At 37.3% G+C, this 26,738-nt stretch overlaps 1 protein-coding gene, 2 long non-coding RNA genes and 1 pseudogene across 3 annotated transcripts; 2 read left to right on the forward strand and 2 right to left on the reverse strand.

Annotated features, from left to right (window-relative positions):
• Window positions 1-2,349: 2,349 nt before the first annotated feature.
• On the reverse strand, window positions 2,350-6,825 carry LOC133721920 (aquaporin SIP1-2). The gene is made up of 3 exons (XM_062148695.1): window positions 6,437-6,825; window positions 6,075-6,347; window positions 2,350-2,748 (listed from the first exon to the last, which is right to left on the reverse strand). The coding sequence occupies exons 1-3, from the start codon at window positions 6,734-6,736 to the stop codon at window positions 2,602-2,604; spliced, it is 720 nt and encodes a 239-aa protein (XP_062004679.1). The 5' UTR covers window positions 6,737-6,825; the 3' UTR covers window positions 2,350-2,601.
• A 5,776-nt stretch (window positions 6,826-12,601) lies between these two features.
• Window positions 12,602-14,918, reverse strand: LOC133722634 (uncharacterized). Its single transcript, XR_009852879.1, has 3 exons — window positions 14,581-14,918; window positions 14,040-14,101; window positions 12,602-12,858 (listed from the first exon to the last, which is right to left on the reverse strand). It is a non-coding gene; the product is annotated as an uncharacterized LOC133722634 (long non-coding RNA).
• A 2,175-nt stretch (window positions 14,919-17,093) lies between these two features.
• LOC133722633 (uncharacterized) lies at window positions 17,094-18,701 on the forward strand. The gene is made up of 3 exons (XR_009852878.1): window positions 17,094-17,438; window positions 17,609-17,734; window positions 18,011-18,701. It is a non-coding gene; the product is annotated as an uncharacterized LOC133722633 (long non-coding RNA).
• Window positions 18,702-18,718: 17 nt separating this feature from the next.
• Window positions 18,719-25,590, forward strand: LOC133723309 (protein HESO1-like; annotated as a pseudogene).
• The last annotated feature ends 1,148 nt before the right edge of the window (window positions 25,591-26,738 follow it).

Raw genomic sequence — 26,738 nt, forward strand, 5'->3', positions numbered from 1 at the left:
GTACAAACCTACTTTTCAATCACATATCGACATCTCGACCGTTCAATTTTTAAGGCTTCATGAGTAGATCAATATTGATCATAGATCATAGGCTGCAGTCACACCAGATCACTCCTCATTAAGGCAAGGAAAACATGAATCACAGCTCCAGCTATTCTGTTATAACCTCCTTATGTCTGATCTTTAGTGGTGTACTGCTTTAGAATTCATTAAAGTTTGAAAATATCTGTAGAAAATTCAAATCGAAGGTATTTGAAAATATCTGCAGAAAATTTGAAGGTATCTTTGATGTTGATTATTTCATTGATTTCTAGAAAGATGATGTATGAATTGTTCGTGACATTCCAGAGTGGCTTACTGACAAAACTGAGCTCCTCTAGCATATTGTGGATTAAATTCAAAATTAACTATTCTTTTGTTTTTGATTTTGTATCTGTAATTTGTATAAAGGACATTCTAACCAAAGATATTCCTTTTTCGGGAAAATGTAAATACAGATTGGTTAAAATATCAGCTCCTGCTCAACATTTTCAATATGTTCAAGTTTGGTTAAAATATCAGCTTTACAACCCAAAAACCCGCATCGCGCGGGCGAGCTGCCTAGTTATAATTTATAAGTGCCTAATTATAATAATAAGTGAGTAACCGATTTTTAGGGGGTGTCAACCCACAGCCAAAATTTCTATATATTTAGACCTTTTTTTTTTTTTTTCAAACCCTTAGCTACCCACCCGTACTTATGCTAGTGAGAATCAAACCCATAATCTTTATGATGTTAGAATTATAACCTACCAACAGGTCATAGCTCAGTTGCAATAAAATATATTTAAGCAGGGGCTGAGGGATGAAGGGGCACCCTGGGTCACGTGCCCCAGTCATGTTTCTTGGCAAAAGTTGATTTATATATATATATATATAGGTCATAGCTCAGTTGCAATAAAATATATTTAAGCAGGGGCGGAGGGATGAAGGGGCACCCTGGGTCCAGGACAAAGAACAAGTTCATTGCAGCGAGTCAGCAGCCAACCATGCAGGCAAAGAGAGCAGGTATGTGAGGAAGGAAAGAAGTTTGGAACTTCTTGTTCGGTCTTATTGTGGAAAGTGAAAACCAGGGCCCTAACCTACCAATTGGGCCTTTTCTTTTTATTAGTTTTTGCTTCTTTTTGTCTTTTATTTTCTATATGCTTTTTCCTTCTTTTTCTTATATAGATATATATATATATTTATTATATCAATTCTCATCTTATCAAAAATTATTTAATATATCAATATCTAGAATGGAAAACAGGTTTTGATATCCTATAATATTATATTATAATATCTTTCATTCCCAAATCTTTTTTACATCAATCATAGAATTGATTACAATTAGAGTGTGTTTGGATGAGGGAAAAAAATGATGGAATTTAATTGAAAGTGAGGATTTCATAATTCCTAAAAGCAAATTCCCTCGTTTGGCATTATCAGATTGGTAAATTTAATTTTCTCTGTGAAAAAAAATGAAGGAATTCGTTGTTTAAATTCCTCACTTCAATTTCCACCAAAATAGGTGTCATTTACGAATTCTTTTGCAGTATTCAATTTTTATTTCCAAAACAAGACTTTTTTCTATTTTATATTTTTATTTGTTTTAAACTTTCTTAATTTATTACACATTTCAAATCCTAAATAGATGCAACCAAACAATGGAAATTGCAATTAATGGAATTTTATATTGATGGAGTTAAAGATTCCATCATTTATAAATTCCTACGGATTTTATAATTTTCTCATCCAAACGCACCGTTAAAGATTTGTATTTCCTTCTTATTTACAAATTTCTCAGTCCAATGCGGAAATGATAAAAAAAATTTAATTACCCATGTACTGCCACAGTCAAATGAGAACGATATTTTTACTAGTGTAGATGATGAGACTATTATGAAAGTTGAGGATAATTACCGTTGTTAGATAAAAACTACATATAATTTTTTTTTTTATACTTTGATATTATCAATATTTTTTTTGTGCCCCAGTAAATATAATTTTCTGGCTCTGCCACTGTATTTAAGTATGGGTGTATCAAAATTACTAAGATAATACATAATATCTTGGGAACTTGTCTCTTGAATATGTATGAAGATAATTGACCAAAAAAGAATATGTATGAAGATATGTGAAGAATGATGCAATTAGTGACTTGATTGTTCGTTAGATTCTTGAAATGTGCGTGGCGTGACGACTGCATGTCTTGGCATTGTATGCTTAAGTTCTTAATTCCTTTTACTTTATGCCCTAATTGTGTGACTATGATCTGGCACCGAGCCTTCCCTTATGGATAATGAATGACAAAAAATGCATGTGATCAAATGAAGGGTTGGCAAACCTACAACTTCGATATAAACAATATCACCCATGGAACACAATAATTCATCCATTCCTATAATACAGCTCCTTAACTAGGCAGGTCCTTTTATTATTCATCCAAAGTTTGAAGATAGTTTCATAACAACTAGCCACTAGGTGAGGTAGCAAATAGCAGAAAAGAAAAAAGAAAAGAAAATGGTCCTCGTTACAGCTATATCTACGAATGAAAATGACCTAAAAAGATCTTAAGTTTCTTCAAGCCTTCTTCTGTTTGGTTGGCGGGGGAAAGAGAGCACGAAAGACCCAAGCAGCCAGTACTGCTCCTATGAAGGGGCAAATCCAATAAACATAAAACTGCTCCCATGTGTTGTGTCGGTTGTCTACATATGCCCAACCAAATGCCTGCAAAAGAAGGCAGATAATACATTGTGTAAATAAGGCCACAACGGGGAAGAAAGCACAGAGTATTTCACAGGTAGAAGAATTAGGCAGACAATTATTATTTATATGAAAAACAAATACAAACATGAAAAGCAAGACCATATCCAGAAATATAAGAAACATACATCAGCAAAAGGGAATGTTAAATGAAATTCAATTCCAGCATAAAGCTCAAGTTTTTTTTGAGCCCCAGAAATATAAGAAACATACATCAGCAAAAGGGAATGTTAAATGAAATTCAATTCCAGCATAAAGCTCAAGTTTTTTTTAGCCCTAATCGTAGAGCCATTTTCTCCTTATTCATAATTCCACCATAGAATGAATCCTACAGAGGGATCAGATTCTATAACTATTCAATCATAGATAACACCCCAAGATCTTTCAAAAATGGAAAAGGGAGATAACACCCCAAGATAAATATTATATATGTAGGACCATTCTAATAAGGAATCTCTTCTTTAGACATTTTAACGGATTTCTTGTGGGACCTACTTTTTTTTTTTATCAAATCTAGATATCTCGATGATTTAATTTTTAGGTTTCCATGAGAGTATCATGGTTGCAAATGCCGAATTGGAAATTGTTAAGACATGAGGATATCGTGATTTACCATTATAAACATGATGATTTTGGTTGTACAGATTTGATTTGTTCATTAATTTAATCTAGTTTAGTACCTTAACAACTTCTAAAAGGGCTCAACATGTGCAGAAGTGATATAGGCATGGAGACCTAAAATCAGAAAGGTCTATTAAATAAAGAATATATATGACACCACCCCTTCTCATAACTAAAAAAAATGCACAGAATAATTACAAAAACAATTTTTGGTGACAATATCTGGGGATGATTCAATTAGCTTTTGTGCAAATATTGCACAGGATGCAGTTCAGAATGTTTAAAATAAATATGAAAAAAGAGAAAATATTAATTATGGACAAATTTGTATGGCCTGAAACCTTTGACCTTACCCATCACAATACATCATCTCCATGCAAGGTCCAAGAGATTGAGCAAGCTCAACCTATCAGTGATTGAGCAAGCTCCTCCTATTACATGATGCAGATAACATTGCTGAACAGTTTCTCATGTTCATCAAGCTCTGAGGTTGCGGATGTTGCAAGTCAAGCCACAGAAAGTCTTAAATACCTTTTATACTGTGGAAACAAGGTCCAAACAACCCTGGCATGCATAGGCTATGCAAAAAACAGTGGCCGTCGTCATGCAACAGGTCATATGGTACACGGTTATCTTCTACGCAACCGACAGTGATCTATAGGACCCATTTGATGTTGTATAGACATGATGGTGCAAATCTTCACTTTACTGGCCAGTGTTGGTCATCAGCGGAGAATGATGCAGAATAGCCTTACGTGAGATTGATTGATATTAAGGATTGTAACGTATGTCTTCTAGGTTATCCAGCTCGGGTGAGCTCATTTATCTAAGGGTATTCTCTGCTAGGTTAGTATTGGTGGTTTATTGAAGAATTATTATCTTTAACTTTTTTAAATAGACAATTTTAATCATTTTCACTTGATCTTTGCCATCCCTCTAATTTATCTCCTAATATAAACGCTCCTATTTCTCCTCCCCAAACCTAAGTTGTCTCCTTCTCTTCTAAACCCATCTAAGTTCTCACAGTCCCAATTGGTGCTTCTTATAAGCTCAAAAGAAAATGTCCAGTCTTCCCACTAGAGAATAACCAAAGCAATACGCAATTTTATAGAATGCATCAAAAACGAGGGAAGGTCTAGCTTTGTGCCCAAATCTGAAGCAATCAAGTTTGTAGGCACAAGTATTCTTCAAAAGAAGAAGCCTACGTCTATGAAACGACGAAGACACACATATACATAGATGTGCTTTTTCGGGGAAGACCATTACTAACTGAAGCAGTATAATGTAAAGAACATTTTATCCAATGGAAACAAAAACAAGACTTTTCAACAGAAAATGAATCCACCACTTAAAAAATATAGGAAAAAATATGAAATCCAAATTAGGATGAGGAAGAAACAACTTCGGAATTGGAATAATTCAGAAGATATGCCAAATCGGAAGTTCTGGCTTTTCACAAACAGAAGAGTAACTTTCTAATTGAAGCAAGAAAATTCATTTCATTACCAATACTTTGACTGACAAAAAAAAAAAAAAAAAGTTTAAGGATGGGGCAAGTAATGCATTAAAGTAGCCTCTGAATTATTTTCTCCGCTACTACATTTTGCACTTTTTGAAATGAAAAAGTCACATAAAACCACTAAATGCAGAGATACTTTGAGGAAGTGAAATGATATGTCATTGGAAGCAAAGAAGGGTCTATATCTTCTCTTTTATTTTCCTACCATCATCTTTAATATTGGGTTAGCATAATTGGGTTCAAAACCCTGTTTTACAGACAAGAAAATATCATTTTCACCTTGTCCACATCTCCCATAAATCATATATTGAAAACTATCATACAAGCAGACTAACAAGCCAAATAGCAATGTCAAAGAGAAAAGAAAGATATTCCCAGACGTAACACAAAAGTAGCAAAAAACATTTAGTATTATGACAAGTACTACCAATAGATATAGGTCATTTGATGCACTCAAAGAAAATCCATCTACATATCCAAGTGTACTCATTCCTAAGTTCTGGGAGAAGTAAATTCCTCAGTGATGCATCACCATGTAGAAACCAAAAGTTTGTTGGAAGCAGAGCTATGTAGCAGAATGACAATAGAACAATTTGGAAAAAAGTGTAGACATGTTTAAAGGATTGTGGTTTTGTATTAAAGTCGATTAGTATTTATCTTAGTGCAAGGACTTGATATGGTATAGGGATGATGTTGCAGCCAAGTTCAAACTATATTAAATAACTCCACTCAATTACTAAGCCCCATATAATAAAGAGTTAGTCCTGGATTACATATTAATGCAATTCACAAATGCATTGTTAGGCTATTGTGTTTTGAATGTAGTAGGAGTCATCAGTTATATCTTTCAGAAGTCCAAATAAGTGAATTAGCTTGAGGCATTTCACCAGTACATGTGTTGATGGCTCTATAAAAAGGGCTACTTGGTAAGCTTTCAAGCAGAAGTTGATAGTGAAAGATGTGACTAGGGTGAAGCCAAAAATTTTCTAATTTTGATCTAAGAGTACTTCCTAAAACCTTACGGGTGCAAAGCTGGTGGTTTATATCTGTTTCTAAACTTAATTCCATTTCCATTTGTTGTTCTACACACCATTGTGACTCTGAAAGAAAAAGACAAAAAAAAAAGAAAAAAAGGAAATGGTTTGCTTACATTAGCAGGATTCATGGAAGGCCCAGTATAGACAGAACCAGCAACAACCAATGCGACAGTAACCACAGCAAGAAGCAATGTCTTCAAGAATGAGCTACGAGGACCCCTGAGGATGATGACAAGGACAATGAAGGAGATAAGGAAAGTCAAGACCCCCTCGGCAATAGCTCCGGTATGTAAGTCAACTTTTAAGGAGGGGCCTCCAATCATGTGCTTGTACTGAGGGGGGATGACTTCCTTGATGGCCAGAGCGCCACCCACTGCACCCAAAGTCTGTCCGATAATAACATAAACTGATAAACATAAACATGTCGCAGATCTAATAGTTGATCGATAAGGAAAAAGAAAAAAGGGAAGGGCACCTGGGCAGGAAAGCGGAGGGCCATGGAGAAGAGGGTGTCGGCACCAACGCCGGCGGCATAGAAAGAGGCAGTGCCAGTGGGGTTGAAACTGGCCCCACCCAAAGCGTCTCCGATGATGGTGAAGACGAAGACGAGGACGAAGACGAGGCAAGTGGTGATGCCGAAAGAAGCCCAGAGCTCGGGGCCTTGAAGCCCAATTGCATTTGCGATCAGACTCGTCATCAGTCCAAGCGTCGATGCGCAGAAAACCCACATAAAAGTCAACACCACATCTCCCAAAGCAGCCTTCATGGCACCCATCTCTCTCTCTCTCTCTCTCAAGTCTCAACCTCAACCTCGGATGAGTCCGTCTCTCTGTAATTAATCACTTCTCCACAAAATTAAAGATTCAAAATTAGAATTCGAATCAAACACCTCTCCGTTTTGCCCGGTAATAAATAATTGTAATTTGTTAATGGTGGGCCATACGTCCATTTAACACTTTAACATTGTTTTTCAACGAGTTCTAGTAAATCACTAAAAGCAAAGGTCGGGTTTTCAATTTCAATGTTACTACTAACTACTTCGGATGAGTCCATTCAGGCTATGTTTGGTATGGCTGGGTTTTTTAGAAAAGCTGGCTTCTGCTTATTTCTGAGAATAAGTTACTGAAAAGCAAAGCAGCTGAGTGTTTGGTAAACTGCATTTTTATAAGAGCTGTAAGTGGCAAAAGCAGTGACAAAGTGTTTGGTAAACTGACAAAGTGTTTGGTAAACTCAAACTAGCTTGTGCTTTTTGTTTGTAGAATTACCAAATTGGACATAAGAGATTATTTTGGTAATACAATGTTGTTCAAATACTCTTGTTCTGTTGTAAATATTATTATCTATGTGGATGTCCATGTAATTACTCATTAGTTATGTACTTTGATGTAAACCATACCTCTATGTAAAGGAGGCTAATGAGACTGAATGAGATACTTCTACTTTCTCCCAACTATTCTCTCTGCATCTTCTCTCTACTTTATAACACGTTATCAGCACGTTTGCTCTATTTTTTTAGACTCCATGATGATCTTAGAGTTTTTGGTGCAACCTTGTTGCTTTTGACCTTAACTTTGATCTATGAGTTCAATTTGTCTTTCGATTTGACTATTTGATATGCACACTTCTATAATATTTCCATTCACTGTGCAATCTGCTTCTCTTATTAGCTATATATATTACTGGGTTCGTTAATTTAATTAAGTAGACAAGATGTCTACGCCAACTAGAAATTGATTATGCTTTTGATTTTCATTATATGTACATGTTGTATATCAGTGAGTTTTTAATCAGCACGTTTGAAAAGAACAGTGTTCTAAAACTCGGCCACCTAGGAGCTGGGCGGTGCCTCTCCGCCGCGAGTAATGACAAATCGGGGCATCTGGGCGTTCTGATTTTCGGCGGGCGCCTAGGCGGCTTAGGTGGGCGGCCTAGGCGGATTAGGCGGTAGGCGTTCGGCGCTGCGCTGGGCGGATATATATATTTTTTCCTCGCGATACAAGTCCCAAAACGGGATCTCACTCATCTCAGTCCCACTTCACTCTTCCTTCGTCGCTGTCTCACTTCGCCGCCGCTCTCCTCCGCCCGACTCTACTCCGTGCGCGACTCTCCTCCACATGACTTTCCCGTCTGAAGGCCTCTCTCTCTCTCTCGCTCCGTGCGGCTTCTCTCTCTTCTTCGTTCCCAACGGCGCCCCTCCACTCCTTCAGCCTCCAGCCCTCCACCGCTCCCACGGGTTCTCCACGTAAGTTCTATTCTTCCATTCTTCTTGTTCTGAACATCTGATAATTGCTTGAAGCCTTGAATTGGAAAATTGGAATTGATCTTTGCTTGAGTTCTTATTACTGATAGATTGATAATCAATCTTCTTCTTCTTCTAAATTGATATTTGATAAATTGCTTGGTTCTGTTGCTTATGGATCAATCTGGGTTAACATTCTGTGCCCACTATGTGATGAAATTTAGGCGTTTTAGTTTTTGACTTTTTGTTGTTGGGTTGTTCAGTTGCGTTTTCAGTTGAGAAGGCCATCATTTTATCCATAGGGAATATAGCAGCAATACATAAAAACCCACCACAACAAACTTTAGATGTTACATTTTATTGTTCTGTTAATTGAACATCATTTTCTTCACCATTCCTTTTATGTGGTGAAACTGTGAAAGCCTTGAATCAGAAATTTTAGTTAGTTTTTTTATCATTGACATTTTGTTAGTAATTTTGCATAGCAAAGGATGAGTAGGATTTTTTTCCAATGAAATAAAAATGAAAGTAGCAAATTATGAATGCCGATAATAACTTTCGTCTAAAGCTTTGTTTTGCACTGGATCGGCCATAGGAATGCATATATGATGCTCTTAAGGAAGCATAGAGGAAGAGATGTCTGCATTTTAAGGGAGAATGTTGTGAATAAAGTTTAACTGATGAAATGAAATGAGTAATTTTCAAGCATAAAGGGCATACAAACAATCAGGTCTCTTAAAACAAAAGGCAGACCAAAGAATGATCTGTAATTCTGTATACAAATTTGCAAAACTGGATGGTGCTCCTATATTGTTCAACTCCCTTCTTCAAATACTTGTAGTTATGAGCGGTTCACCGGAGCTGACTGACGGTGTAGGTACCTGATACATAGGAACATGCATATTTGTAGGAAGATTTTGCAATTCTACCTCAAAGTTCAGAACATGAACTGCTTGCCTTATTGAGGGCCTTAAGCTTTTATCAGGGTGAACACACCATAATCCTACAACTATCATACACTCTACTTGTTGTGGTGGGTTTTTCTGTATTGCTACGTGTTCATATTTTAGTTTCTGCCACTATTGTGCCATGTTAATGCATTCTGCCACTTTGTAGTTTGTAATGAAGCATTGAAGATTTGAAGTTAAATTGTATTTGTTCATTGTTTGTTTATTAATAGGGCTTCCTCGATGGCATCTTCCGAAGGATATGGAGAAGAAGAGTTAGAGGCTTAGGCTTGCAATTGTTTTATGTATGCTTATTTAGGACTCTTTTAACATTTGAATATTCCAGATGCAATTTTATTACTCTTTTAAGTGTATATATTTTCAATTACATAAATATAAAAGCTATAAAAATAAAATAAAAATTAAAAAATACAAAACCGCCTAGGCGCCGCTTAGGCACCCGCCTAGCCGCCTGGGCGCTCCTCCCCTGCCCACCGCCCGACTAGCGCCTAGCGATTTTTCGAACCTTGGAAAAGAATGATCAAAGTAAGGTACTGTTTCACATACAATTGCAAGCTATGCATCTGTAATTGGACGGGCTTCTGTTCTTATTCGCAATATATACTTGTTTATTGTCTCTCATATATAATCACTAGCGAATCAATATATTTGCATATGTAGTCTGATGATCATATGTCTGCCATGATAATATCTACTCTGTTTATGATGGGTGCATGGAATTCTCTACGCCATAGTATATTAACGATATAGTCTTACCATGGTTATATCCGCTGTTTATACCTACAAGTTATTCTGCATATTCGAGACCTTCAGTGATATTTACCGGTGGGCAATTTCAACTACCAGTAAATAAGGTATATATGTTTTAAATTGAGTCTTTCAATTTGATTCTTCTTGTTTTTATCTATTAGATAAACTGGTATAGCAAACTCACTTTTACATATATGGTTTTCAGTATTATAATCTCGTAGGCTATAAGGAATTTCAATAATCCAGTTACGCAATCATATACATATACATATATACGGTGCATATTTCAGTCTTTCAATTGAAAGAATTTCAGGTATATATTTATTTGTTTTGGCCATTTGATTCACCTTCTTTCATTAAATTTGGAAAATTGATATGGTGGTGAACTATCTATTTTTGTAATCAAAATAGATTGAGGCCTGAAGTCTCTTGATCCGATTACAGAGGGCCTGAAGTTCCTCGAGACTTGCATAATGATAAAATTGCAACATGAAATTTTCTGAAAGCTTAACGAGGGCCAGAAGTTCCTCAGAATTATACAATGATCGAAATCGCATGTTACTTGAACCATGATCATATGGGGGCCTGAAGTTCCTCAAGGGTAATGAAATGTAAATTAGAAAATTGCGACATGAAGTTTTTCACAGCTTATGCAATTAACGAGGGCCAGAAGATCCTCGACGTTATATAAACGTATATGAAATCATATTTTTCTTGATCCCTAATTATATGAGGGCATGCAATCCCTCTACTTCTTCGTTATGTTTTGGCATGACCAATTGGGTTTCCCCCTCCTTGTCACTATGTGGATTTGAAACTCAAACGACCTTTAGAGTCTGCAGTTCAAAGTTAGAAATTTAATCAAAGCCAGAAGCTTGTGACTACATCTCTATATAAAGAGAATTTGAGGTTCATCACAAGATATAATTTTGTTCTTGTGAATGTGTAAGAAAAAAAGATTATCATATGAAGTTAACCAGACCAGAGGTTCTGTGTGTTTTCTTCATCCATGGAACCAGAAGTTTTCAGTGTTAATTTATTTATTTTTATTTTTTATCCCCGCAATTTTTCTATTTTATTGTATATCTTCATTACAGTACATATTTTTTTTGTTACTCATACGGACCAGCACCTCGAACATATGAATTTCGAATGTAATATTTTTGAACCAGAAGTTCAAAATTTCATAGTAGAACCTGAAGTTCTAACAGTAAAACTCAAACCCGAAGCTTTGAGTATAAAATATAAATTAGTTAAAAGTGAACTTGAAGCTCAAGCTTAAGAGGTTGTTATAAATTGAAAAAAAATTGAAACCTCAAGCTTCTTGGATCTCCAATTATATGAGGGCCTGAAGTCCCTCCTCTTTATGACTACACATTTAGATGTGACACAGAACTTGAGGTTCTCCACGTGATAAAGTCACTTTTTATCATGGATTGTAGTCTTTAACTCGAAATTTTGAGTATATCATTATGGCCCGCAGTTCAAAATGAATTTGGTCCATTCCAATTGTCAATATTTCACAATTGATGTTTACTCAAGCAAAGGTAACACTCATATCAAGAGTTGTAGATCTTGATCTATGGCTCCAAATGAGCTACTATCATGTTACCAAATTTGAAATATTGACGCACTAAGTACCTTCAATATGGTTGGAGAAGATTTTTTTTTTTTTTTGCTACCTCATATTTACTGTGTCAAATTTATACAGTAAATTTAGGCATATAATGTCATGAACCAGAAGTTCATTGAACGAAATACACTATTTGGCATGATTACGTCATCTTTTGTCTACCATATTGCATGGAATCACTTACAAGTTTGATGACTGCTAATCTTACTCACAAGCAAATTGTTTATTTACCGCATATTTGTGAGTTGTCACTTTAATGAGACAATCCTCCTGCAATGAGGGGGAGAAAGATTGTTCCTGAAGAACGACAAGAATTGGTGTGAGATATTTATCCACTGTCTCATTTTCATTTTGAAGAATACCTAAGTTAGTGAATTGATAAAACAAAGTGACAATTATATGCTTAATGCAAAGGCATATGCATGCTTGGGTTAAAGTCCCTAAAACCAACCATATTAGCACAAACAATCTAGACCTCATTTGATTTGTGGGATGCAAGTGTATCCAATTGACATGGTTCTCCTGAAGAGAATGTCATTAAACAATATCACAGCTCCTAATATGGCTACACATACAGAGGGTGTAGGTACGCCATTAGGAAATGGCGTCTTAGTGATACAATAATAAATCAATATGGTTGATGCTAATGAACAAAGCATGTTTTGACCTAAAATTTGGTTTGGGTTTGCCACCAACCAATGAAGATCTTCACTCCAAAGAAAGTGATAGATATTTGAACGCATCTTTTGCGCATGGTCATAATAAGACAGTCTTCCCGCCGTTAGGGGGAGGAAAGAGTACTGTCATTTGAATAACGGTGTGAATTTGTGTGGAATGTATCCACCAGGTCTAAAGTTTTAAGCTCCCAAAACAGGGAAGATTATACAAGCCCTATAATGCTCATACATGAGATTATAAGTAAAAAAGATCCACATTCTGACAGGACCCGCCCCAGATTTCACCCTGAAATCCGAAGTGGCCCTGCGGGGCCCACTTTAGAAGAAATTCTAACAAAAATTTGGCAAAACTTCCCCTAAAAGTAGGCTACCCAAAACCTGTAGGAAAACATTTACACTTCTAAATCATCCATCCTTAATCTTCTGGAGCCATCTGCTCCCCAAATCACAACTCCAATTTCACAAATATCAGTCTCAACCCAAAAGCAATATTAATCCCATAGGTTATCAGAGCAATACTAATCCACTAGGTAACAAAGAAAACAGAAATAGAATGAGTACGCGGAAGCAATGCTGTTGGCTATGCCTCGACTCCATGTACGCCCGACCTCAACTAATTTCGCCTGCAAACTGGGCATTTGAAACCGAAGGGCCCAGGGGAAAGTAATTGAAAAACACGTTAGCGTGAGTGGACAAAAATAAATAATTTAATATGAATAAAACAAAATAAAACTTCATACTTTCCCACATTTTTCGATATATATAAAATCCGGATGCATGCAACATTTATAAAACACTTAAGAAAATAATCCGAAAAACGTTGAACTCCAGAAAACCGACTAGCCCCGCTAGTCACAACAACAGAGTAAAAGATTGAAATTTCAATACTCGAAAATATAAGTCCAGCCCCGCTGGTTAAGAAAACTCAGACTAGTCCCCGCTAGTCAAAAATAGTATAAGTAGGGGAAGATGATAGCCATACGAATAAGCCACTCAGGCTTGGGTGATAGCCTCCCAGGCTAAAGTACTCCCATAACTCCCGTAATATACCCTTACGCCACTAAGTGTAGCGATAGGATACTGGGCTACAGAATTACTGTCACAGAGACAGTAACCTGCGCCACAAAGGCGGAAGGGCTACGGTGATCCCATCACCGCGCCACAAAGGCGGAAAATCAATGCTAGCATGATAAAATCACCCCTCAGTATAGCACAGGGAAACATAACCGAAAATCCAGTAAATCCAAAATACATAAGGCTTCCCCCATCTCTCGTAAAAGAATTTCCAACGACGTGTCCCACACGCCAAAAGTATCTCCAAATCAATAGCAAAAAGGCGAGAAATAATAATAAATCGTAACCCCCGTAAACCGAAACAAAACAAATTCTAAAATCATCATCAAGGCATTCCCAATGCCAAAATCGAAAGTCGATAAATAAATAGGTAAGATCAATAAATCAACGGCGTGTCCCCTACGCCAAAATATTCTCGGGTCAATAATGAATAAGCAAGGAAGTTCAATAATGAACTAATATTCCATTCTGGAAAATACCCTGGAAAATACTTTATTGAAAAACAACATAAATCATAATTTCGAATCCAAGCATAACAAAATTAATATCCGAAAGTCATAACCGAGATAATTCATAATCAATCTCAGAAAATCATTATTGAAAGCAAAACCACGAGATAAACCGAAATAAATTTCCGAAATCCATTCGTATGCTCGAAAGTAATATATTAATTAGGTAAAGCATTAATTCAAGAAAATAAACGCATGCATCATTATTTAAAACAAAAGTCCACTCACAGTACTATTCCGACGATCACGTATATGAGTTCCTTCAACGAACGATGAGTCGGTACCTCGTCCTGTACACAATTATTCGTACATAAATAATTACCGGACGGAAAATAATTTTACGATAATCAATAATTAAATCTCAAAACCCATAACCTCAACATCTCCAATCCTCTTCCACATCCAACCAAACTTCACCAACACTGCCCACTCGTCGATTTCAGACTATATAACAATTATGGAGGAAATCCGACAGTCGGATTCACGATTAACATTAACCGAAACCAAATCTTTAAAAATTTATAACCGATTCAAAACTCCACCAATCCTCACCAAACTTCATATATAAGCTCTATGATAATTATAGAATTCAACTAGCCAGAAATTGAAATTAAAAAGCTACCCTAGCCGCCGCTACCGCCGCCCACAGTGGCGGCGGCGCCGCCACTGCCACCAACTCCAATGGCCACTAAAATTTGGCAGTAGCACCTTCTCAACACACCCATTAATTCTTTCAACTGTGACCAAGTTAGAAAATGAGCGGAAGTACCTCAACAATTAAGGGGAAGGTTGAACCCGAATCGTGAATAGTAACCTCCAACTTCAAACCGTCGATTCTTCCTCCACGCTTCAAATCTCTGCAAAAGCTTCGGGGAGCATCATCTACGTCCCAAGGCGCTTCCAATGGACTAAGGTTTATCACTGCAGGTGGCCGGAATCGAAAGATATCAGCCGGTGAAGGGAGGCGATTTCCAGCTCGAGCTGTGCGGCTTCTCGGCCTTGCAGCGCCCTCCACAGTTCGTTTTTCACTCCGATGTCTTCAGAGAAGTTATGGACGACGTCAAGGCGAGAAAAATTGCTTTTGGAATCAAGTCGATTGGAGGCCTGTGGAGGAAGATGTGGTCGGACAAAGAAGACCCCAGAAAACGCGACGGGGAGTGGAGTGGAGAAAGAGGGAGAGTTCGGTAAGTTTCTGGAAAAATATGGAAACTTACCACAGTACTTTCTCTATATATAGAAAGTTACTATGAACAGTAACTTTAGTATTTTGGCTATAACTTTTGCATACGAACTCCGATTTAAGCGTACCATATATGCACGCGCTCGGTTTAACGTCCTCTACAACTTTCATGAAAAACATTTTCTCAAATTTTGACCCGAACAAAAAGTCAACTTTTAGGGCCACTAAAGTTGCTGAAAAAGAGTAAAAGTAAAACAAATTACCGTTTACTGTCCAAATGACTAGTAAACCGGTGAATTTGGGGTCGGGACGTTACACATTCGCTACATGACTCATCTATGAGAGATGATTGTCCTAGAAGTGACAATATATGCCCCAGAAGTGGCATGGGTACCCAATATCAATAAGCTTATTACAGCTAATGCATGCACATAAGAATGTGAGGGATCTATGATTAATGATCATCAATGATAATTTACAAATGGTAGCTACCAAAGAAAAATCATTAAGGGTTGTATTGATGCTATACCACGTTTCATTATAAATGTCGACAAAGTATATTAATGGCCAAATTGGAAAGAGGCAATTCCAATGAAATCGAATATTTGAAACGTGATGGAATTCTTGGACCTTTAACCCTACATGTAGAAAAGGGTATTTGTCAAAAGTGAAGATAAATCACTATGACACAATGTCTATTTATAGAGACATGAGATTATGATTATCTTCCCTTATACGAATGACAATTTTCTGTAAGTACAGTGTTACATATAGCTGTTATATTGACGAGAGATTTATGACATGTTGTCATCGTATATTATGAAGATCTTAAAGACATATTGCTAAAAGCAAAATCTCAAAAGTAAAGTGTCATTATAAGCGTATTGCTTATCAAATCCTCAAGGGATTCAAATACAAGAATGATTCAAATGCAAGTCCATGAAAGGTTGAAAGAGCCTGAAGCTCATTCATGGAATCAAAGAGTCTAAAGCTAGCTCATATATACTCATTTCGTTCTAGTCAACGAGATCTAAATTGCCTTAATGAGTACTATGACGAGACTACTATCGAATTCAAATTATGAATATAATGTTGCAACATATTCTAACTTTCGCAAAGTTATGAATTACTTAGAGCTCTTGAAGAGCTTGTATGAGACATATCAATACACAAAGATATTGATGTGTATGGCTAGGTATGCCATGATGATTTTCAATGTTTTAAACTATACAAAGTTAAATGTGTCAATTTCTTTATATTGTTTAGCTATTACTTAGTGTATGAATTTGAGCATATGAGATTGTTTCTAACCTTATCATATCAGGTAAGGCTTATTGAAAATCGTCTAGCTTTGTTGGTATTGCTTAAACTTTGCAGGTATGAAAATTTGTGATGAGCCCCTATATGCAAAGCACACATGGTCTTACTTCGGTGATAGACACATCAAACTACTATACATGGTACATGTAGCTTATCGCATACATAAATGAGGCTTGCAACAATCAAGGGGAGATTCTCATCAGGGGGAGCATCCAGAAGCATGCTACCTAGGACATATGCGCGTTGTGCTCTTTTTGTCATTCGACCAGGGTTTTTTTTGTCCCACTGGGTTTTTGTTACCTGGCAAGGTTTTTAACGAGGCAACAATAAGCGCGTCCAATACTATCATTCATTGATGGACATCCAAGGGGGAGTGTTGTAAATATTATTATCTATGTGGATGTCCATGTAATTACTCATTAGTTATGTACTTTGATGTAAACCCTACCTCTATATAAAGGAGGCTAATGAGACTGAATGAGATACTTCTACTTTCTCCCAACTATTCTCTCTGCATATTCTCTCTACTTTATAACATGTTCTTATTTTTAAAGGGAAATGATGGAAAAGTCACATTAGAGTGTGAAATAATAAAAAGGTATCCTAGTTTCCCACTTGATAAAATGGTCCATCATGAATTGTCAATAATATTAATTTAGTCCTTATTAATAATGAAGTGATGTTAAAAAAGGCCAGTTTTTAATTTTTTTGATTCCGATTATGCCATTTTAAGCTATAAGCTTTGTGAGAGAATCTTCATATCTAATTCCTCCTGATCTTTCCTCTCTGTTAATCTCATTGCATTATCTTCTTCACTTTCCTCAGGTTGAACCAGATGTTGGAGATAAAATTCCTCATAGAAAAAAATTCACGGTCTTTTTCACTCTCACTCTCTCGAGATCTCAAACAATTTTGATCGGTTTCTTCCGCCATGATCCGCTAAAACATGTCGCCGTCGGCGAGAATGGAAGGAATCTAAGGTCTCCTGCGACGATGCCTTCGCCGTGATCTGCAACAAGTACGACCGATACGGCATCGACAAGTAGAAGGACTCTAATGTCTCCGGCGACGATGCCTTCGCTCGCCTCTACTCTGCCATCGAGTTCGACATTGAAGCTGCTCTTCAGGTTCAGTCTCTTTCTCAGTTTCTTTCTGATTCAAACTGTGTGTTTCAGAGCGATGAAATCTCTTTGAGAGTTCAGAATTTCGAATCTCTTTGAAATTGACTAGAATTTTAGTTATGATTTGGTCCTATTTTTCAAATTGAGACTGAATTTTGAGTAATTTTGATCTGCAGAAAGCGGAGCTTGCTTCAAAAGAGAAAAGTAGGGCATTTGCAGTTGCTCTGAATGCCGTGATTCGCCGGACCAAGGCTCGATTGCTTAAAGAGGTTCCCAAGTTGCAGAGATTGGCTGTAAAGAAGGTTGGTCTCCACTGTTTGAATCAATTCTATTATCGTGCTTCTTAGTAATTGTGCATTTTCATAAAACTGTTTGAGAAATTGATGTTTAGTGTGCTACATTCTAAAACTGAAAATTGAAAGATGATTGCACTCGGATACGGTGTTTTAGTACTCGATAGTAAATTGAAGTGGAAGAACATGTGTAGTTGAGTTGTCAATTTTGCCTGTTTAGTATAGAATTCTTGATTGCTTAGGGTTTGTGCAGTGAGGTTTATAAATGCTACTATTTGCTCACAGGTTAAAGGGCTTTCATCTGAAAAGTTTGTTGCTCGTAATGAGTTGGTTGTAAGGCTTGTTTACAGAAAAAGACATAACTGGAAGAAACCACAGTTTTGCTTGGGAAAAAAAAAAGCCTATGTAGAATTGAATTGATTGACAACAGGTCAATCAGTTTCCCCTCTTAAAAATGATGCCTCTTGGAAACAATCTTGTAAATTGAAATGTAAAGGCCGTCTTCAATGGATTTTTGTGTCATTCTTTACTTCCCATTCAGTTTTGAGCATTTCTATGTGCTGAGATTAAGGTTGGGGTAGTTTAGTTGGAATGAAGTTGGAAGCAAGCAGATTTTTGAGCTTGTGTGTTTGGTCTATGAGGTTTTTGCCTTGTTGGGTTTTGCGGTTGTTCTTGAATTTTGTGCTGCTGAAGTTGTGTGTTTTTTTTTGTTGCAGTGAGTATCATTTCCCTTCATATTGTTGAATAAGGGACCTCACTTATTCTGAGCAAAAATTATTGAACCAGGAAGGAATGAAGAATTAAAACTGGACTCCTGTAATTAATAATGGAAGATGTTTGAACCATCTATATGGTGTAAAATCTTGTAAATATTGTAGAAAATGCTTGAAGGTATAAGTAGACCCTTGTTCATCAACCCAATGGGTTGTGGATGGCTGGTTGGTGGGAGCGACCTCTCTGTTTGTTTATGTTTATTAGAATTGGTTTATCTTTATGTTAAATTTGGTTGTTCTTCCACATTTTTTCTACAGATTCATAGAAGAAAGGTACGGGCATGGCAAATGATATGTATTTTGTCACATTTCGTCTGTCAAGATATAAGAGATAATACGTGTGCTTGAACCCTTGCCCACGGATCGAGAAACACAATGGCAAATTCTTCGGGAGTTACAAGGAGCTGTTGAGTCTGTAGAGAGCTTAAGAGGTGATTTATCCATGTTTTGGTCCAGCCACTTTGTTTAATTAGTCATTTGTCTTCTCTAAACATGGGATAATTTTTTCCCTTCAGTTTATAGATTTGACTCACTCTTCAAATTTATGACATAATTGGCATAAAACCAGGTGCAACTGTGGAGCCATTTGGATCATTTGTCTCAGAACTCTTTACTCGCTGGGGAGACTTGGATGTTTCAATTGAGTTCTCAAAAGGCGCATAAATTTCTTCTAGTAGAAAAGAATACTTCAATTCAGGGTTAATTCAATGATTCTATTCATCCCACAATGGGTGTATATATACAAGTACAAAGGAGTAGTCTAACTCTAATAGGAAACAATCTTTCCATAATTGCAGGATATCCTAATTAAATAAAATCCTAATTATATACAGATTTACAGCGACTCTACACTCCCCCTCAAGTTGGTGCATAGATGTCTATCATGCCCAACTTGTCAACTGAGTTGTCAAATACCTTCCTGGACACTCCTTTAGTAAGAACATCAGCTAATTGCTCCTCTGAGTTTACAAATGGAAAGCGAATAACCTTTCTGTCAAGATTTTCTTTAATAAAATGACGGTCAACCTTCACATGCTTTGTTCTATCATGCTGAACTGGATTATGTGCAATCTCAATGGCAGCTGTATTATCACAATGCAAATCCATAGGCTTTTTAAGCTTGTAACCCAGGTCTTTCAAGACATTACGAATCCACAACATTTCACAGACTCCGTGTGCCATACCTCGGAACTCAGCTTCTGCACTTGATCTGGCAACAACTTTCTGCGTTTTGCTACGCCAAGTGACAAGGTTCCCTCTAACAAAGGTGAAGTACCCAGATGTAGAACGTCTGTCAGTTTTATCACCAGCCCAATCTGCATCTGTGTACCCAACAACTTCCAATTCATCTTTTTTCTGAAACAGTAACCCTTTACCTGGTGCCATCTTCAAGTACCTCAAAATACGAAGGACTGCATCCATATGCTCTTCACTAGGACAATGCATAAATTGACTAACAACACTCAGGGCTAGTTTGGGATTGTTGTGACTTTTAAAAAAAACTGCTGCTGCTGTGTTGTGAGAATAATCAGCTGTGAATTAAAACAGTTTCGTGTTTGGTAAATAATATTTTTAAAAGTGCTGTCAATACATAAAACAACTGCAGAGTGTGTTTTGATCCACATCAGCTTCTAAAAGCAACCTCTAGGCTGCTTCTAAAATCTGCTGCCAGTGACCTATAACTTTCAATTAAAGCTGCTATTTATTTATTTACCAAACACAATAAAATCTAAAATTTTGAACAGAAGCTGATTTTTTTAAAAGCGAAGCAATCCCAAACGGGGCATCACAGCATAAACAATATCAGGTCTCGTATGTGAAAGATAAATCAACCTTCCTACAAGACGTTGATACCTCCCTTTATCAGTTGGAACTTGATCAGGATAAGTAGCAAGTTTGTGATTCATCTCAATAGGTGTCTCCATTGGTTTGCAGTCCAGCATCCCCGTTTCAGCAAGTAAATCAAGGACATACTTCCTTTGTGAAAGCAAAATCCCCTTCTTAGACCTCGCAACTTCAATACCCAGAAAATACTTCAGTTGTCCCAGATCCTTCATTTCAAACTCCTTTGACAGATACTTTTGCAATTCATTCATCTCTTTCGGATCATCCCCTGTAACAATCATGTCATCAACATACACAATAAGAGCTGTAATCTTACCATTCTTGCGTTTGATAAACAAAGTATGGTCAGAATTGCTCTGTTTGTATCCAAAGGCTTTCATGGACTTTGAAAATCTTCCAAACCAAGCTCTTGGAGACTGCTTCAGGCCATACAAAGACTTCTTCAATTTACACACCTTGGCAACGTCACTTGGGTAATTCTTAACACCTGGGGGCACATCCATGTACACTTCTTCCTCCAAATTCCCATTAAGAAACGCATTCTTCACATCAAACTGGTGTAAGGGCCAATCTTTGTTTGCTGCAAGTGAGATTAGAATCTGGACAGTATTAATCTTTGCCACAGGTGCAAAAGTCTCCTCATAATCAATCCCATAGCGTTGTGTATATCCTTTGGCAACCAACCTCGCCTTGTATCTATTAATAGTTCCATCTGCATTAAGCTTCACAGTAAATACCCAACGACATCCTACAGTCTTCTTTCCAGCCGGCATAGGTACTAGCTCCCATGTTGCATTCTTTTGAAGAGCTTCCAATTCTTCATTCATCGCCTTTGTCTATTTTGGATCCATCAATGCATCCTGCACGTTACTAGGAATAGATACAGTAGATAATTGATCAACAACAAGTGCATGTGACCCAGAAATCCTATGGTTAGACATAAAATTAACTATAGGGTATTTAGCTTTGGCTTTGATATCTGATTCATATTGTTTCTTAGGAATTCCCTTGGTAACCCTTTGTGATTTCCTAGGTTCGACACTTTCTAACCCAGAAGACTCATTAAAGTTTAGGGGTACCTGAGGTGGATCATTCTGACCGGGATCTTCAGTTGGTGATGCAGAAGGGGGAATATCTTGTGTGTGAGCTTCAGATACATCTTGATTTTGATTCAAACTATCCAGAAAAGTCGTCTCTTCTGTCTCAGAATTCACAACGCTCTGTTCGGCAGTTGCATTCTCTGTTTTGGAAGTTACAACACTCTGTTCGGCAGTCGCATTCTCTGTTTCGGAATTCACAACACTCTGTTCGGCAGTCTCATTCTCTGTTTCGGAATTTCTACCTTCAAATTGTTCCTCCAAATTTTCCAAGTCTTCAAAGACATCAAAGTCAATAATAGAACAAGGATTCCCTTCACAACCTTTCTCCCCCTGAAGGGAAGACTGAGAAGCTCCCCTTGAGTAATATGGGTCAGATTCACGGAATGAGACATCAAGAGATATATGTATTGTATTAGTGAGTGGATCATAACATCTGTAGCCCTTCTGGAAGTCAGCATAACCAACAAATATACACTTACGGGCATGGGGATCAAGCTTGCTGCGTTGAGGCTTGGGAATATGAACGTAGGTTGTGCACCCAAACACCCGGGGCTCCAAATTAGGCATAGAAGGGATGGTCAAAAGTGTATGAAGCTTCTGATGAGGATTCTGAAACTCAATCACCCGTGAAGGAGTACGGTTGATAAGATATGCTACTGATTTTACTGCTTCGCCCCAATAGGACCGAGGTACATTCATGCCAAACAAGGAAGCACGAACAACTTCCATCAACTGCCTGTTCTTCCGTTCTGCTAAACCATTCTGTTGAGGAATATAAGAATTGGAGGTTTGATGACGAATTCCATGTGACCGGCAAAACTCAATCATAGGGCCATTCACAAACTCTCCACCATTATCAGACTGAAACACTCTGATGGATTGTTGATACTGAGTTGCCACCATTTTGTGAAATTCGGTAAACATTCCAAATACATCACTCTTATTCTTTAGTAATGACACCCATGTCATGCGAGTGCAATCATCAATCAATAAACGTTACAAAATACCGAGCTCCAGAAAGAGAAGGAATTTTCGCAGGACCCCAGACATCGAAGTGAATCTTCATAAAAGGAACAGGACTTTTATTAAGACTTGGTGAATATGAAATAAGGTGACTCTTGGCCAGTTCACAGATGTCACAGTGGAAATCCAAATCACTAACAACTGAAAACAATTGAGGTTGCAACTTCTTAAGATAACGAAAGGATAGATGACCTAAACGGCGATGCCATAACCATACAGCTTCCTTCGCATTCTCGACCCCGTTGATCTGATTAGCTTGTCCCAAAAGATGCTTCTGTTTCTTTCCAGTCTCGGTCAGATCCAGATAATATAATTTCCCCCTTCTAACACCATAACCAAGAATCCGTCGAGTCAGAATGTCTTGAAACACACAGAAAGACGAATAGAAGGTCACAATACATGCAAGAGCTAAAATAACTTGACCAACAGACAGGAGATTATAAGCTAGTGATGGAACAACTAAGACAGATTCAAGGGTTAAGGTATCAGATAAAGCAATAGAACCTTCTCCGGTGACCGGAGTTGGTGTACCATCAGCAGTAGAGACAACGTCTTGAGGGGAACGTCTAAGGTTTTTCACAAGACTTGGGTCATTGGTCATATGGTCAGATGCACCTGTATCAATTATCCATGTACTATTAAAAGTAACCTTACCTTCATACCTGACTGCGCTACATTAGCGGAGGCATTGTCTAAGTAAACTTCCTCTTTAGTAGCAACAGCGGCCTTGCCCAGATTCTTTCGCGGTTTCTTGGTGAAGTCCCACCAATCAGGGTAACCAATCACTTCATAGCACCGCTCCTTGCTATGACCTAATTCCCCACAGATAATGCACCTTGTGTTTACCTCGAGGACGGTGTGGAGAATGTCCTGAGAAGCCTGGAGGAGGACCCTGTTTGCATTGAGCCATAACAGAAAATTCGGTAGTTACCGAATGCCCCATAGCCTGTTTCTCTGATTGCATCATTGAGGAATTCATGATTTTCGCAGGATTGGATTTTCAAGGGTTTCAAGATGGATATGAATGTTTTGGAAATTTTTTTTTTTTTTTCGAAAAAAAGGTAGGGTGATGGTGGTTTGAAATTCAGGATGGTTTGATTTCAACGGTGGTGATACGCAGCGGTTTGTGGTGTTCTTCGGGATTTAGGATTCAGGATTCAAAGGATGCAGTGCAAGTTCAAAGGATTGAACTAGGCTCTGATACCAAGTAGAAAAGAATACTTCAATTCAGGGTTAATTCAATGATTCTATTCATCCCACAATGGGTGTATATATACAAGTACAAAGGAGTAGTCTAACTCTAATAGGAAACAATCTTTCCATAATTGCAGGATATCCTAATTAAATAAAATCTTAATTATATACAGATTTACAGCGACTCTACACTTCTTATGGAAGAAAGCACACACAAGATGTACTAAAAGATTTAATGAAGGCTATGAGAAAGAGAGGTAGATTTATTGTTTATTCTTTTTCAAGTACTGCTTTAAATCTTGAGAAGATCCTTCCTCTTCTAATAAAAAAGACTGGGATAATAATTTGGGGTTTCAGTATCTTCACCTGTCTGTGGTCTATGAGGCTGATCATAAATAACCGTTAGTATACTGAACATGTCATTGACTCATGGTTAATCATTTTTTCATATGTTTACTTAAATTACATATGCAAATGGCCTACTTTTAATTCTATAAACTTATATTCCATAAGCTTCCACACTATGAAAATGTATGTCTTTTTGTTTGATTTTGCTTAGTTACAAAATTTCCACATTTCACTTCCTAAGGAACATTGATTGATTTTCAGGTGGATGGAACAAGTACCAGTTCATACCTAATGCAAGAGTTCCCATTCTGATGGTCAAAAGTAATCTTGGAAACATCTCCTGTGATATTTCAGTCAATAACCTGAAAGGCTAAATGAAATCAAAACTCTTTTTATGGATGAATGATATAGATCCACGCTTTCGTGATATGGTTTTACTGGTAGCTAGGTTGCAATTGCAAGTGAAATGTACTTTTCAACTGAAAAGTGTTCTTACATGATATATTCTTGTTGCCTTTGTAGGTGAAGGAATGGGCAAAAGCACACAATATCAATAATTCAAAATCTGGGACTTTCAATTCATACTCTCTGAGTTTGCTCGTGATCTTCCATTTTCAGGTGATTTTAAATCTTCATTTCTGGTATTGACCACAAAGTAGTTGGAGTCTGAAGGGGTTCTTTGGGTTTCAGCTGCAATTTAGCATCATCTAGCATAGTTGATATGAGACCTGGTTTGCTAGAAGTAGTGTAGTAACGTTTTTTCTAACCCTTCTGTGCTTTTCTCATCGTTTGCTAGACTTTACAAAGTGTCACTTTTATTCCTTTCCCAGATTCATACCGCTTGGTTCATAATTTTCTTTTTTGTGATTTTTCTACATTGGTGTTATGTGTTGTTGATACCATGCTGCATCTTACTAGAGTCTGAGTTTCTCGTTTTATATCTTTTGGTCTTCTTGATCTCATTTCAAATCCTGTTCTTGTTCCATACAGTAACAACATATATGATTCAGTTTTGTGTAGTATATGTTCCTGATTTTAATTTAATATTCGTTAAAAAAAATTTTCAGACATGTACACCTGCAATTCTGCCTCCTCTTCAAGACATATATACAGAAACTCTCACGGATGATCTTAAAGGTACTTTTCAGCCTTACCTTAAACAGAGACCTCATTTTGCCACTAACTGTTGGTAAAAATTGAATACTTTTTTTTCTTTTAGAATAGTTTCTGAAATTGATTTTTCTTTGAAGATATGGTACTGGTTCTTTGTTTGAAATAATGGAGTTTAAGTTAGCTCTACACAGCATCAAAGCAAAGGAACTCCCTTTTACGAAGCAAAGATATGAGGAAGAAAACTATAGTTTCAATCTTTCAATTGCCAATTGTCCTTTTTTCAACTCGAGAGCATGTTAATTGCTTGAGCGGTGATATGTAACAGTTTAGGTATCCAATGAATGAAGTTTAGTTCCATTTTGAGTTGTAAAAAAAGGTTGTTCTTGTTTAAAGTTGTGTTTAGAATTCGAAAACAACTTCATTTATTAAGATTTGAAGCCACTAATAGAATCATTCCTGATCTGCCCATACAAGTTGCCCTTTCTGTAATATCTATTCTTCTAGCTCTATGTGATTATTGTTTGAGTATGGAGTGCAGGACTTGCTTTTTCATATTCCCCATTTCTTTGGACAAGAAAGGCTGCACTGCTGAAAGGAGGAGATTCATATGTTGTCTAAACAATTTAACATGTTCAATGAATCCCAAGCTCAATACACTCCAACCCAATACCAAATCAAGGACAAGAATCATGCTGAAACTAACCATCCTATCTCTTTCCCCTTCAAATTTGACACAAAAATAATCCACTCCAAATCATTTCAATATCAATTCTTTAGCTAGGAAAATCCGCACAATTTATTAACCGGTAGTTTGCTAAGTTACTTGAAAGAGGTTCTTAGTCTTGCGGTTGGACAATACAACAGATATTGACAGTGACATGGTCAGTGACTTGGTCAATGACATAGTTAGTGACTTGAGGCTAACAGTGACATGGCCAGTAACTTGGTCAGTGACATAGATATAACAGTGACTTTGCCAATGACTTGGCAAGTGTCATGTGATTGACAGTGACTCGGTCAGTGACTTTGACAGTGACGTGCTAGTTACCTGGTCAGTGACTGAGTCAGTGACATGCCAGTGACTTGGTTAATGACTTGGCTATCGACTTGTGATCAACATTAGATATGACCAGTGACCTGGCCAGTGACATGTTCATAACAGAGACATGAGTTTAACAGTTACCTGATCAGTGACTTAGCCAGTGACATGCCAGTGACTTGGTTAATGACTTGGCTATCGACTTGTGATCAACATTAGATATGACCAGTGACCTGACCAGTGACATGTTCATAACAGAGACATGAGGTTAACAGTTACCTGGTCAGTGACTTAGTCAGCGACATGAGGTTAACAGTTACCTGGTCAGTGACTTAGTCAGCGACATGGAAATAACAGAGACATGAGGTTAACAGTTACCTGGTCAGTGACATGCCAGTGACTTGGTTAATGACTTGGCTATCGACTTGTGATCAACATTCGATATGACCAGTGACCTGACTAGTGATATGTTCATAACAGAGACATGATGTTAACAATTACCTGGTCAGTGACTTAGTTAGTGACATGGAAATAACAGAGACATGAGGTTAACAGTTACTTGGTCAGTGACTTAGTCA

This window comes from Rosa rugosa, chromosome 7 (genome assembly GCF_958449725.1).
Source record: "Rosa rugosa chromosome 7, drRosRugo1.1, whole genome shotgun sequence".
In the NCBI taxonomy this organism is placed as follows: Eukaryota; Viridiplantae; Streptophyta; class Magnoliopsida; order Rosales; family Rosaceae; genus Rosa; species Rosa rugosa.

Coding starts and splice junctions, on each gene's coding strand:
- LOC133721920 (XM_062148695.1), bottom strand. CDS start 6,736: ATGGGTGCCATGAAGGCTGCTTTGGGAGATGTGGTGTTGACTTTTATG. Junction 6,348..6,436: donor CCCTCCGCTTTCCTGCCCAG/GTGCCCTTCCCT, acceptor ATTATCGGACAG/ACTTTGGGTGCAGTGGGTGG. Junction 2,749..6,074: donor CTTCCATGAATCCTGCTAAT/GTAAGCAAACCA, acceptor CTTCTTTTGCAG/GCATTTGGTTGGGCATATGT.